The sequence below is a fragment of the Heterodontus francisci genome, chromosome 6, assembly GCF_036365525.1.
Source record: "Heterodontus francisci isolate sHetFra1 chromosome 6, sHetFra1.hap1, whole genome shotgun sequence".
Classification (NCBI taxonomy): Eukaryota; Metazoa; Chordata; class Chondrichthyes; order Heterodontiformes; family Heterodontidae; genus Heterodontus; species Heterodontus francisci.
Genome location: NC_090376.1, coordinates 83600003 through 83613990, shown reverse-complemented (window position 1 = coordinate 83613990; position 13988 = coordinate 83600003). Strand labels below are relative to the sequence as shown.

Below are 13988 nucleotides of genomic sequence, written 5' to 3'. Positions count from 1 at the left end.
GGAGCCAGTAGATGTGGTTTATTTGGACTTTCAGAAGGCTTTCGACAAAGTCCCACATAAGAGATTAGCAGGTAAAATTAAAGCGCATGGGATTGGGGGTAGTGTATTGCAATGGATAGAAAATTGGTTGGTGGACAGGAAACAAAGAGTAGGGATAAATGGGTCTTTTTCCGAATGGCAGGCAGTGACTAGTGGGGTACTGCAGGGATCAGTGCTAGGACCCCAGCTATTCACAATATATATTAATGATTTAAATGAGGGAACTAAATGTAATATCTCCAAATTTGCAGGTGACACAAAACTGGGTGGGAGGGTGAGTTGTGAGGAGGATGCAGAGAGGCTTCAGGGTGATTTGGACAAGTTGAGTGAGTGGGCTAATGCATGGCAGATGCAGCATAACGTGGATAAATGTGAAGTTATCCACTTTGGTAGCAAAAACAGGAAGGCAGATTATTATCTGAATGGCTATAAACTGAGAGAGGGGAATATGCAGCGAGACCTGGGTGTTCTCATATACCAGTCGCTGAAGGTAAGCATGCAGGTGCAACAGGCGGTAACAAAGGCAAATAGTTTGTTGGTCTTCATAGCGAGAGGATTCGAGTACAGGAGCAGGGATGTCTTGCTGCAATTATACAGGGCCTTGGTGAGGCCACACCTGGAATATTGTGTGCAGTTTTGGTCTCCTTATCTGAGGAAGGATGTTCTTGCTGTAGAGGGAGTGCAGCGAAGGTTTATCAGACTGATTCCTGGGATGGTAGGACTGATGTATGAGGAGAGATTGAGTCGGTTAGGATTATATTCGCTGGAGTTCTGAAGATTGAGGGGGGGATCTCATAGAAACCTGTAAAATTCTAACAGGACTTGACCTGGTAGATGCAGGAAGGATGGTGGAATTCGCTACCACAGAAAGCAGTTGAGGCCAAAACATTGTATGTTTTCAAGAAGGAGTTAGATATAGCTCTTGGGTCTAAAGGGATCAAAGGGTATGGGGTGAAAGCGGGAACAGGCTACTGTGTTGGATGATTAGCCATGATCATCATGAATGGTGGAGCAGGCTCGAAGGGCCGAATGGCCTACTCCTGCTCCTATTTTCTATGTTTCTATGAAGGCCAATATACCATTCACCTTCCTAACTGCTTGCTGCACCTGAATGCTTTCTTTCAGTGACTGGTGTTCAAGGACACCCAGGTCTCGTTGCACCTCCCCCTTTTCCAATCTATCGCCATTCAGATAATAATCTGCCTTTTTGTTTTACAACCAAAGTGGATAACCTCACATTTATCCACGTTATACTGCATCTGCCATGCATTTGCCGACTCACCCAACTTGTCCAAATCACATTGGAGCCTCTTTGCATCCTACTCACAGCTCACATTCCCCCCCAGCTTTGTGACGTCTGCAAACTTGGAGATGTTACATTTAATTCCCTCACCCAAGTCATTAATATGTATTGTGAATAGCGGGAGCCCAAGCACTGATCCCTGCGGTATCCACTAGTCACTGCCTGCCACCCGGAAAAAGACCCGTTTATTCCTACTCTCTGTTTCCTGTCTGTCAACCAATTCTCAATCCATGCCAGTATATCACCCCCAATCCCCTGTATTTAATTTTGTACACTAACCTCTTATGAGGGACCTTATCAAAAGCCTTCTGAAAATCCAAGTACACCACATCCACTAGTTCTCCATTATCTATTCTACTAGTTACATCCTCAAAAAACTCCAGTAGATTTGTTAAGCATTTGTTAACCCTTTCGTAAACCCATGCTGACTTTGTCCAATCCCGTTTATGCTTTCCAGGTGTTCTGCTTTCACATCCTTTATAATAGACTCTAGCATTTTCCCCACGACTGATGTAATGCTAACTGCTCTGTAATTCCCTGTTTTTTCTCTCCCTCCTTTCTTCAATAGTGGGGTTACATTTGCCACCCTCCTATCCATGGGAAGTACTCCAGAGTCTATAGAATTTTGGAAGATGACCACCAATGCATCCATTATTTCCAGGGCCACTTCCTTTAGTACTCTGGGATGTAGATTATCAGGCCTTGGGGATTTGTCAGCCTTTAACCCCATTAATTTCCCTAGCACTATTTTTTTTTACTAAATTCACTGCCAGATCTGGCTGACCACATAAAGTATTATCGGGTCCTGCTGTCAACTGACAAAACTGATCACTATTCCACGATCATCCTGGATGCCCAGCTTTACTTTTCCACTGAAAACTGTCTTTTCAAATCCCTCTCCACTGTCTCCACCACCCTCACCTCCAACAAGTCTGAGGAGCTCATGGATGCCTTTGTCACGAAAATTGAGACCATTCGATCAGCTGTCTCTGCTACTCCCCATCCTACCCAAGTCCACCAGTTCCCCCTGCCCTAGCCCTAAACATGCCTTTCTCTAGTTTTCCTCACATCTCCCCTCTTACCCTCTCCGAGCTCATCTTGTCAATGAGACCCACTTCCTGCACCCTCAATCCTAGTCCCACTAAATTGCTGATGATCCAACTTCCCTTCCTAGCTCCCTTGTTAGCTGATACTGATAATAGTTTTCTCTCCTCAAGTGCTGTCTCCCTCTCCTTCAAATCTGATGTCATCATCCCCTCTTCAAAAAAAAGTAACCCTTGACCCCTCTGTCCTTGTAAACTACTGCCCCATCTCCAACTTCCCTTTTCTTACCCAAGTGCTTGAATGTGTTGTTCCCTCTCAGATCCATGCCCATCTTTCTCTGAACTCCATGTTTCAATCCTTCCAATCAGTTTTCCACCCGCAAGAGCACCAAAAATGCTTTTATCAAAGTCACAAATGACATCCTATGTGACTGTGACAAAGGTAAACTATCCCTCCTTATCTTTCTTGATTTGTCTGCTGCCTTTGGCATGTTTACCATCCTCCAACAACCTTTCTCCACTCTCTTCCACCTGGATGGGATTACTGTTGTCTGCTTCCATTCTTATCTATCCAGTTGTAGCCAGAAAATCACCTGCAATGCTTTCTGTTCCTGCTCGGATGCCATTACCTCTGATGTCTTCCAAGGATCTATTATTGGCCTCCTCCTACTTCTCATCTACATATTGTCGCTCCGTGACATCATCTGAAAGCACAGCGTCAGTTTCAGCATGCACGCTGATGATACCCATAATTCTACCTCACCACCACTTCCCTTGACTTCTCCACTGTCCCTAAATTGTTATACTGCTTGTTCCATGTTCAGGGCTGGATGAGCAGAAATTTCGTCCAACTACTTATTGGGAAGACTGGGGCCATTGACTTTTGACCCATCGCATACTTCGTTCCCTAGCCACTGACGCCATCCCTCTCCCTGTCAACTGTCTGAGGCTGAACTAGACTGTTCGCAACCTTGGTGTTATATTGACAATGAGATGAACTTTGGATCACATGTCTGTGCCATCACTAAGACTGCCTCTTTTCACCGCTGTAACATCTATCCCTGTCTTAGTTCATCTGCTGCTGAAACCCTTATTCATGCCTTTGTTACCTCTAGACTTGACTATTGCAGTGCATTCCTGGCCAGCCTCCGATGTTCCACCCTCCATAAACCTGAGGTCATTCAAAACTCTCCTGCCCATGTCTTAACTCGCACTCTAAGTCACCCATCACCCCTGCAATCGCTGACTTATATTGGCTCCCAGTTAAACAATGCCTCAACTTTAAAATACTCAGCCTTCTTTTCAAATTCCTCCATGACCTCGCCCCTCTCTATCTCAGTAATCTCCTCCAGCCCCACAACCCTCTGAGATATCTGCACACCTCCAATGCTGCCCTCTTGGGCATCCCCGATTTTAATCTCTCCACTGTTGTTGGCTATACCGTCACCTGCCTTGGCCCTAAAGTGCTAGAATTTCACCCTTAAATCTCTCCGCCTCTCTTTCTCTTTCCACCTTTAAGACACTTCTTAAAACCTACCTCTTCAACCAAGCTTTTGCTCATCAGTCCTAAAATTGTCTTATGTGACTCAGTGTCAAATTTTAATTGATAATGATCCTACGAAGAGCCTTGAGATGTTTTACTACATTAAAGGCACTATTTAAATACAGGATGTTGTTGCTTTAGATGGATGGTCAGAATTTTCAACCTACAAAATTCAAATGTCCAGAAAAGAACAAAAGTTGAAAAATTAGAGCTGATTTTTTTCTGCAATGGGAAATATTTCAACTTATACAGTCCACAGCTAATGAGAGAAAAAAGAACCTGCAGTTTCTAGGCAAAAGTGTCAATGATGGGATATTGTTGTCTTGTTGCAAAGATCACACTTCAATTATTCAGCAATTGGAATAATTGGTTTTGTGTATTCCTTGGTTGTTTAATGTAGTAACATGCTCCTTTCTTGCATACTTGGTAAATATATGCCTGGCCTAGCCATAATTACAGTTCTGTGGTTCTAAGTTGCTTTTAACATTTTTGAACAGAGCTATCAACAAAAATAAAGGGAATCTATTAAGGACAGATGTTTCCCATTGCCATGGTCTGTTTCTGCAGCCAGTTTGTGTACTAATCACCTTTGCTACAGAAACAATGAGCTTTGCCCAGAGATATTACTGGCTAAAGCTAACTTTGTAAATGAAACATATCCTGTGTTTCTGTAAATTGCCCCCAAGTCTCTTCTAATGAATCATTATACAGCACCACAGATGGTTGAGAGTTGGCAGATTTTTGCCCTTTTGTTTTTCTTGGCGTGGACAAGGTGGAATTCATTCTTGTCCTCTTGACAATTTGAGAAAACTCAGTGTACAAAATCTTGCAGAAGATATTTTTAATATTGATTGCAGTACTTTACTGATGTAACAACCTTTTGCCCTTTTGTATGTGAATAATTCCTGAGTAGTAATGTCTTTTGTTCACTCCTGATTTCAGTAGTCCATGTTGCAGCTCATATGGTCAACGCCCTAAACTTCTCTCTGCGCTACAGTGAAGACTTTCCAGCCCTCAATGTTGCTCGCTATCGGGATGAGGTCAGTGCCATGCTGTGTTTATTATACTCAGAAAGATCATTTTAAAGCCAGCTGTTAATCTCATCATGGTGATGAGCTAAAAACAATGATTAATTACTCTATTGTGGGAGGACATTATTATCCCTGATTAGTTTAGTGTCCTTGTTGCAGAAGGTAGCTTGCCTGGTGCAATGAGGATAGCTTAATTCAGAATATTTCAATAACATACTCCTCTTACTGAAATACCCATTTCTATCTTGCAAGAGATTCATTGAAGAAACACAGGGCTGCATTTCTTCTTTGTTGGGGTAGCAGTGGGGCAGAATAGACCATGCCACAACCCCACTCCATTTTCCTGGGTTGGTGCTTAGTGGACATTTATTTATTTAGAGATACAGCACTGAAACAGGCCCTTCGGCCCACCGAGTCTGTGCCGACCAACAACCACCCATTTATACTAACCCTACAGTAATCCCATGTTCCCTACCACCTACCTACACTAGAGGCAATTTACAATGACCAATTTACCTATCACCTGCAAGTCTTTGGCTGTGGGAGGAAACCGGAGCACCCAGCGAAAACCCATGCAGTCACAGGGAGAAATTGCAAACTCCGCACAGACAGTACCCAGAATTGAACCCGGGTCCCTGGAGCTGTGAGGCTGCAGTGCTAATCACTGTGCCACTGTGCCGCCCAAATGGGAGCTTGCTAGCTGACAGAAAAGTTTTGATGATGCTGATGAGGCAGTGGTGGCAAGGCTCCTCAGGAGGAACATTGGAATTGTTTGGGGACTTTGGCTGAGATCGAGATCTTAAAGGTTGTGTGTATGGGCCCTAAATGGAGGGTAAGGAGGTCATTACAAAGTCCTGTTCCTCCATGCAATGACTTTGAAGGCTTACTGCCGCTGCCTCATGGACTACTGCCCCTGCTGGCCATCCTGGCAAGGGCATCCCTCGTCCAACTTTGTTCCATTTTCTGTGGTTATCTGTTCAGTTATAAGGTTGCATCAATAAGGAAAAAGTTTTCATGAGAATCCATTTTCAAAAAGAATTATTAAGTGCCGCCATTTTGCTGCATAGTGTTTTACATGCTGAATATTCAGATTCCAGTGTCTGATGGTAGTGATAAATGCTACCTTCAGTATGTGTTGAAGTAATCCTGTTTAGCTGTGCTTTTAACAGATTCCCTTATGAATCAGGCTGTAAGTGTGTAATCTGTTTAAACTACTTTGGTATTTTGTAAGGTGGTTGAATAACAGAAATTATGCTTTTATTCCATGAGTTTTCAAAATTTTTAACAGTGTTTTGGGAATTCAGTCTGTGATTCCATACATTTATATTTAGGGCAGCTGTGTTATGATAACTGGGAAAAGTCAACTACAGTTTTTATTGCATGAGAATCCAAACGGTGTACTGGCCTTTTGGGAACTACATTCCTCAATGCTGTCTAATTATTTTTTTAAATACCTTTATTCTTGTTTAAGAACTCTCTATACATACAAGGAAGGGTTATGCCACAGGTCCTGTTTTGAGGAAGGGAAAATGTGAGTTGTGGCATTTGTGGGCATGTTCAAATGAAGGGCTGATGTACAAATACAGTTACAAATTGTCAGATTTCAAGTTTTTAATGGTGTAAGTTTGCTCAGTCAAAATTCCAGTTTTGCTGATTCACTATCAGTATCCACATGTTGGCTTTCTTTGCCAAAAATCCCTAAATTTAGCACACTAAGAGGATAAATTTCAGCCAGTTTTTTCTCCTTGTCTCTGTATTCAGCTACTTATTTCCAACGTAAGTTATTTCCTCTTTTTTCTCCCTTAGATTTTCTGTCTCTTACCTCCTCTTCTAAATGTACTGACTTGTGCTGCTATACTTTTTCATCACAGAGCCCTCTTGCCGTAAGGCACCAGGTGGGATAGAAGGCACATTTATCTGACTCTGGTTTACTTTTGTATAACAATTTTTTTTGTGTATGAGTAAGATTCTGTTAATTTAAATATTTTATAAACTTACTCTTCCTTTTTGAAAACCAATATTCGACTGTGAATGTGCCTCAAATTAGTTGGGTTACCCTTTGTTATAGTCCCTCCCTTATCTTTCATATCATTTGAGGAGTTTAGACACTGCTCCATCCATCAATATTGGCGATCACGCTCTGGAAGTGGTTCAAGAGTTCACCTACCTAGGCTCAACTATCACCAGTAACCTGTCTCTAGATGCAGAAATCAACAAGCGCATGGGTAAGGCTTCCACTGCTATGTCCAGACTGGCCAAGAGAGTGTGGGAAAATGGCGCACTGACACGGAACACAAAAGTCCGAGTGTATCAGGCCTGTGTCCTCAGTACCTTGCTCTACGGCAGCGAGGCCTGGACAACGTATGCCAGCCAAGAGCGACGTCTCAATTCATTCCATCTTCGCTGCCTTCGGAGAATACTTGGCATCAGGTGGCAGGACTATATCTCCAACACAGAAGTCCTTGAAGCGGCCAACACCCCCAGCTTATACACACTACTGAGTCAGCGGCGCTTGAGATGGCTTGGCCATGTGAGCCGCATGGAAGATGGCAGGATCCCCAAAGACACATTGTACAGCGAGCTCGCCACTGGTATCAGACCCACCGGCCGTCCATGTCTCCGCTATAAAGACGTCTGCAAACGCGACATGAAATCGTGTGACATTGATCACAAGTCGTGGGAGTCAGTTGCCAGCATTCGCCAGAGCTGGCGGGCAGCCATAAAGACAGGGCTAAATTGTGGCGAGTCGAAGAGACTTAGTAGTTGGCAGGAAAAAAGACAGAGGCGCAAGGGGAGAGCCAACTGTGCAACAGCCCCGACAAACAAATTTCTCTGCAGCACCTGTGGAAGAGTCTGTCACTCCAGAATTGGCCTTTATAGCCACTCCAGGCGCTGCTCCACAAACCACTGACCACCTCCAGGCGCATATCCATTGTCTCTCGAGATAAGGAGGCCCAAAAGAAAGAAAGAAGAAGACACTGCTTTACCTCTGGTTTTGTGAACTACTTTTTTTGTCTTTACTTTTTTCTTCAAATGGAGATCACAGTTTTATGGCAAGAATTGAAAATACAGACCCAGGTACCATGGTAACTGAGTTGTGACATTCACTCTATTTGCAAAATTCATTTGAGGCAAAAACCACATCAAAGGATTTACCCATAAGTGAGGAAATAGAATTCGGTTGTCTTAGTATTGAGCAGCCAATTTATTCACAGAGCATCAAAACGATGACATGTTTAACAAAAATCTATTTTTCTACAGCAATGCTCCTTTCATCTTTAACTCTTGCTGCAGGGGTAGTTTGGTTGGGGAAAAATAACTGAAGGAAACATCAGCTCTAATTTTGTTTCTTTAGCTTTTCTGAGTGGACTGTTGGAAAACATAAATAAATCCAGTTGATTTAAAAAGAAGTGCGTTGCTTAGATAATTATATCGTCTCATCAGTAGAATAAAACAGGTACATTATTCCCGCCAAAAATGATATGTATGTAGTTGTCAATGGCCTTTTGGAGGCACCTACCAATCAAGCAATAGTGTTTTGATATATTTCTGTCAGATTCTGAGAGATACTACAATGCTCAGTTTTTTAATTAGTGTGGATTTCCTCCTCAAAAGACAAAAGAAGAAGGGAAAATGTAGAATGAAGCAATTTTACAATCAGCTTTGTGACCCTTTTTTCCAGGATCCCAGGAGGATTCTCTTCACAACACGTGAGTATTTCTTTTGTAGAATTTCTTGCTTTGGAAAAAGTAACGACTACGGGCTGAATTTTACTAGCCCTCCAGCACGGGGGTCGTGGGGGGGGGGTGGACGGGGTGCCTGGAAAATTCTTCCGGGAGAGGCCTGCCACGACCCCTGACACCAGGAAGGTCCTGCCACATTTTACCGGCGGCGGTGAGGCCTTGGTGTGGCCCACCCCGCCGCTTGGCAGCAGAGCCCTCATTTTCATATGCAAATGATAGTAAAATTAAAGAATAATTGCTTACTTGATAGTGACGGCTGTCCATGCCAAAATTCCAGCCGCTGACCGGAACACTGTTTGATGTTCCGAGGCGTGACACTGGTGGGGAGGGGTGAAATTATCAGGGTGGGAGGCAGGGGAGTGGGGAAAATAACTTTGTATTGGATATGGGGATGGTGGGAAGGGGTTGAAGGGCAAATGTTACGAGGTTAGAGGGGAAAGGTCAGGTTGGGAATAAAGTAAATTTTGGTGATTTCGGCCCAAAAACAAACATTGGGCGGGTGGGGCGTCTTGGTGGGAAAGAGCCTCCAGCTTTCATTTAATTTTTTAACACAATGCACTGTAATATTACATTAAAAATTCAAATTTCTTCTAAGGGCTTGAAGCCCTTTAAAAACAGTGCGGACACCATTGCCGCGGATGGAACAGCCGCCCCCTCAATGTCATCGGGGGTGGCTGCTCCGCCCCCTCCATTTAAATGAGCCCCTGCGCGAAATATCGTGGGGGCTCAGCGACGGCGCATCCATGCAGGACAACCACCGAAACCAGAGCGCACTGCCACAATTTGCAGCGCACTCATAAAATTCAACCATACGTATGCTGGGAGTGGGGAGTAGATAGTGCTGAGAGCTAATTTTGTTGGGAATTATGTTGGCCTCAGTAAAGGAGAAAAAGAAACAAAGCTGCTCATATTGAACAGAACTCTTGGCATTGATTTAAGAAATCATGTTTTTAGTTATCATGATGATTTATCTTGAGATTAAGTTGATTGAAATAAATGATGCCAAACATCTGGTTTAATATTATTGTTACAAAAGTGCACCAAGGATCATGCTGTCTATTTATTTTAGGAGTTTTGCCTTATCAGTAATCAAGAGAAGGTTTTCTTTTATTTCTCTCCTGGTCATGAAGACCTCCTTTGAGGCTAAGCAAAGAGCAGTATTATTTTTTTCCTCTTTTCTTTTGAATAATTCCTATGCCTTCTCTAAACAGGGCTGTTTGTGAAGAGATTTGTGGTCGTGCTCCTACAGTGGGCTCCTCTTGACTTGTCACACAATGTTGACTCCATTTCTTGAAGTTGTTTAGTTTCATAATCTTTAATTAAAAACTGCTAATCTGCAATATTTCAGTTGTCAATAACTTGTTATTTAGTTCCAGGAGTAACTGGTTTTTTCATGGTGCTGGTGCTTTTCTTAATGTGCACATCTTCATCATATTCTCTAAGGTAAGAATGAGCATTGGCAACATTATCTCTATGATCACCTAAGAATGAGTGAAGTCATTATTAAAATAAGTCTTTCCATAGTTGCATGCTATTAATGCGTACTGTTGTCCTTTCTGCTTTACAGGTTTTCAAACTTTGATATATTTTGGTACACACATAACCTCTTCATAGTCTTCTACATTTTACTTCTGCTTCATGTGACTGGGTAAGTTTGTTGAAGTTACCTTTTTCATAGCCTTTTTAGCAAACCGATGCAGTGTTGATCCGAAATCCATAACAATAGCCATACCCTCCATATTTAAGAGTTACCATTAGTTAAGACTGTAGGCACTGCAGTTCATTTTTTTAACTGCAGGATCCTTCTGTCTGTCTGTCTTATTTGTATATCCAGCAGAGACTGATGCATTTTGTATATAATTGGCATTAACTCTGTGATGTGGTGGTGCAATGTTGTGCATTAGTATTCAGGAATTTTAGCTTGAAGTTTTATAATGCTGGTTCACAGCTGTAGTTTTCCTAAACATGTGTGCCTGATCACAGTTGTGTCAATGGCTTGGATTTTGCAGTCAGTGGCGAATGAACAGTGCTTGACATTCATTGGGCTGAATTTTATAGAGCCCTCAACATTGGGAACGGTGGCCGGGGGGTTGGTGGGGGGGCATTAAGATTGCTCCGGATGACGCCTGCCACCAACCTCAATGCCTGCAGGGCCCCTCCCGATCTTGGCAGTGGCAGCGAGGCCTCGTGTTGACTCCCCCGCCGCTTGGCGATGGGACTCGCATTACAATATGCAGATGGACACTTACCATTCATTAACATGCCGGCCGCTGTGATTCAGACATTCGGTTAAAATCTTAACCGGGCCGCCGACATCGAAGCGCCTTCGGATCCCTGTCTGGGGAAGTGAGGTGTGACTCAAGTGGGGAGGGAGGAGGAGGTACTTTTTTCAGTGTGGGTGGGGGGGAATGGGGTCAAACTCTTTGGATTGGTTAGGGGGATGGTGGGAAGAGGTTGAGGGTTAGAGTTTGTGAACTTGTGGGGGGTCACGTAGCCAAGGTAAGTATTTTGGGGGGTGAGTGGCAAGGAATTAAATGTAAGGCTATGGGGGAGGGGAGGGGATGGAACGATTTCAAAAATTATTTTTAAGACTTATGAATGTACTGACTCTTTAAAAATGGAAACTTTCATTTAGGGCTCTAAGCCCTTTAAAAATGGGGCTGGTGCCTGCGCAGTGGTGCAGATGCCGTTGCCAGGGACAGCTCGCCTGCCCCCTCCACGTCAATCTTCATGTGGTCGCATCGGGCATGTTATGAGCCACCATGTTTAAGATCGCAGCGGCTCGGCGACATGCGGCCCGAGTGTGCGGGCTGCCTGTTTTCTTGCCCGCCACCTATTTTGGCAACGGGCCTATAGAATCCAGCCTATTATGTTTACAGCTGCTCACAAACTATTTGTCAGAATTTTCATAGAACATAGAACATAGAACATTACAGCGCAGTACAGGCCCTTCAGCCCTCGATGTTGCGCCGACCTGTGAAACCATCTGACCTACACTATTCCATTTTCATCCATATGTCTATCCAATGACCACTTAAATGCCCTTAAAGTTGGCGAGTCTACTACTGTTGCAGGCAGGGCGTTCCACGCCCCTACTACTCTCTGTGTAAAGAAACTACCTCTGACATCTGTCCTATATCTATCACATGGCAACTTATGGTAATCGGGAGTCCGATATAGTACGGTGCTCTCTATGGGGGAACTAGGACCTGTGTTAGGACCAAGGCGGGAGTAATGCACTGTTAATTCAGTCCCACTACTCCACAGGTCATAGCATATCAAATAAAGTATCCCACCTATCAAAGAATAGCCAAAGTAAACATTGTATTTTCCCCCCAGAATAAAGCACACCAAACCAGGTTTCTTTAAACAACATTAATTATTTATTAGAAAATAAATAATAGGTCTTAACTACTGGCGAGATAAATCTATATATATGAAAAAACTCCTTAATTCCTTAACCCTCATGCACACACACATACATTGAAAAAGAAACAGTTAACTGGCTTCAAAAGGGTGTTTTGCAATACAACTGTTTCTTAGGAATAGAAGGAATAATAAAAAATAATTGATGTTTACGTTCTGGTAGGATGTTTATGGGGCGGTGAGGTGTCCCAGAGTCGAATAGCCAGATGCCACTCAGTCTCTGCAGGTGAGGTTGATGAACAGTCTGTGATGGATAAGTGTTCATGGCAATTTAATTGCAGCAGGTGTCACGTAAGTCTTCCATCAGGAGTGTAGCAACAAGTCTGCTTGGGTTTTGAAGCAGCAGTCTAGCAGTAGAAGAATTCTTCAGATTTCAGTATTTCTTAGAACACAGGAGGCAGCAGGAATCTCACTGGATGCAGAAATTCTTTAGAGACCAGAGGCAACAGGAATCTGCCACCTTTCAAATGCAGGATTCCTTTCCAAGAGATGCAACTTTCCTTTACAGAGAGAGGTAGCACTTTTCTGGGTCTTTACTCTTGCTACAGGCAGGTAAAGCAAAGATTTCAAATGCCTGCCCTTTAGCCAATTCACAGGCTTTCAAAGGGTCCAAAGTGAAAAAAGAACCTTCCTGAACATGGTCACATATCCAGACACAGTGTCTCCCCCAGTTCAAAAGCTGCTCTGAAGAAAGGTCAAACTCCTGGGGTTTCCTTGAAACTGCTGGCCTTCCTGTCCTTTTACAAGTTTAACTTCCTTTCAAAACTTTGCAGGAATTCCAATTATTTTTGTAGGTGTCTTTCACTGAGCAAAGTCCTTTTAAACATTTTTTTTGATACGCATAGAAGTCCAAGATTTGAATACAAAAATAAAACCTTATGTGACACCTTCGCCATTGGCGAAATGAAATGCCATTCTTGAATGCATTTCATTATAATGTAAAGCAGAACCTGAAAACATTTGAAACATTTTTTTGCACTCATCCACCTTATTCACTCTACTGGCAGTTAAGACAATTTTTCTTTGTACCATAGTAACTCATGTAACTCAATGAAGTTAAATTTGTGATAAAGCATCTGCGATAACATTGTTTTTTCTCGAAATGTGTACAATTTCCAAGTGAAAAGGCTGTTACAATAAACTCCATTTGAATATTCTGGCATTTTGGTTTTTAAACTTTTCCACAAAGGCTTTCCCAATCAACCAATTGCAACCTTTCAAACATAGTCTCCCAGTTGTTTCATGTGTTCCTTCCAAGTGTCCCTATAGACCAGTACCTCAGCAAGGTGAAGTGTACAGTTAGGAACACTGGGAGCTACTGGGTTCACTAGTCTATGAGAAGTTTTTTGAGTATCCATTAACCTGTATGGTATCACTTGACACTGGAAAACCTCGTCCAGTGTGACAAAAGCTGATTCGTCCTTAGCTTGGGATGTCAAAGGAATTTGACAGTATCCCTTTAACAAATTTATCTCTGTAAGACTCATGGCACTGCCCACTTTGTCAATACAGTCTTCTAAGTGAGAAATTGGTTAGGAGTCTGCCTTCGTTACTACATTGACTTTTTTGTAGTCTATGCAGTAGGGTTGACCCATTAGGTTTAGGCGCTAAAACTATTGGTGAACTCCAGCTGCTTTGACTAGGTTAAATTAAGTTGTTTTCCAGCATGTATTGGATTTCTGCTTTTACTTGGGCCTGTTTGTCTGGACATAGTGGTAAAGATGCTGTTTTAAAGGAACGGATTCCCCGACATCCACATCATTTGTGGCTAAGGTTGTACATCCTGGCTTATCACTGCAGATTCTTTTAAATGCTGTGAGTAGCCTTGTTAGATCTTCACGTTGTTCTGCATCTCAGTAC

At 42.9% G+C, this 13988-nt stretch overlaps 1 protein-coding gene across 2 annotated transcripts in view; it reads left to right on the top strand.

The window, feature by feature from the left end:
• Positions 1 to 13988, top strand: part of LOC137370985 (NADPH oxidase 4) — a 265074-nt gene that overhangs the window by 68938 nt on the left and 182148 nt on the right. For both annotated transcript variants that reach the window (XM_068032888.1, XM_068032887.1), the window contains exons 5-8: positions 4871 to 4968; positions 8642 to 8669; positions 10073 to 10145; positions 10270 to 10350. In XM_068032888.1, the coding sequence (XP_067888989.1) occupies positions 4871 to 4968; positions 8642 to 8669; positions 10073 to 10145; positions 10270 to 10350 (280 nt within the window). The remainder of the gene's footprint in view (positions 1 to 4870; positions 4969 to 8641; positions 8670 to 10072; positions 10146 to 10269; positions 10351 to 13988) is intronic.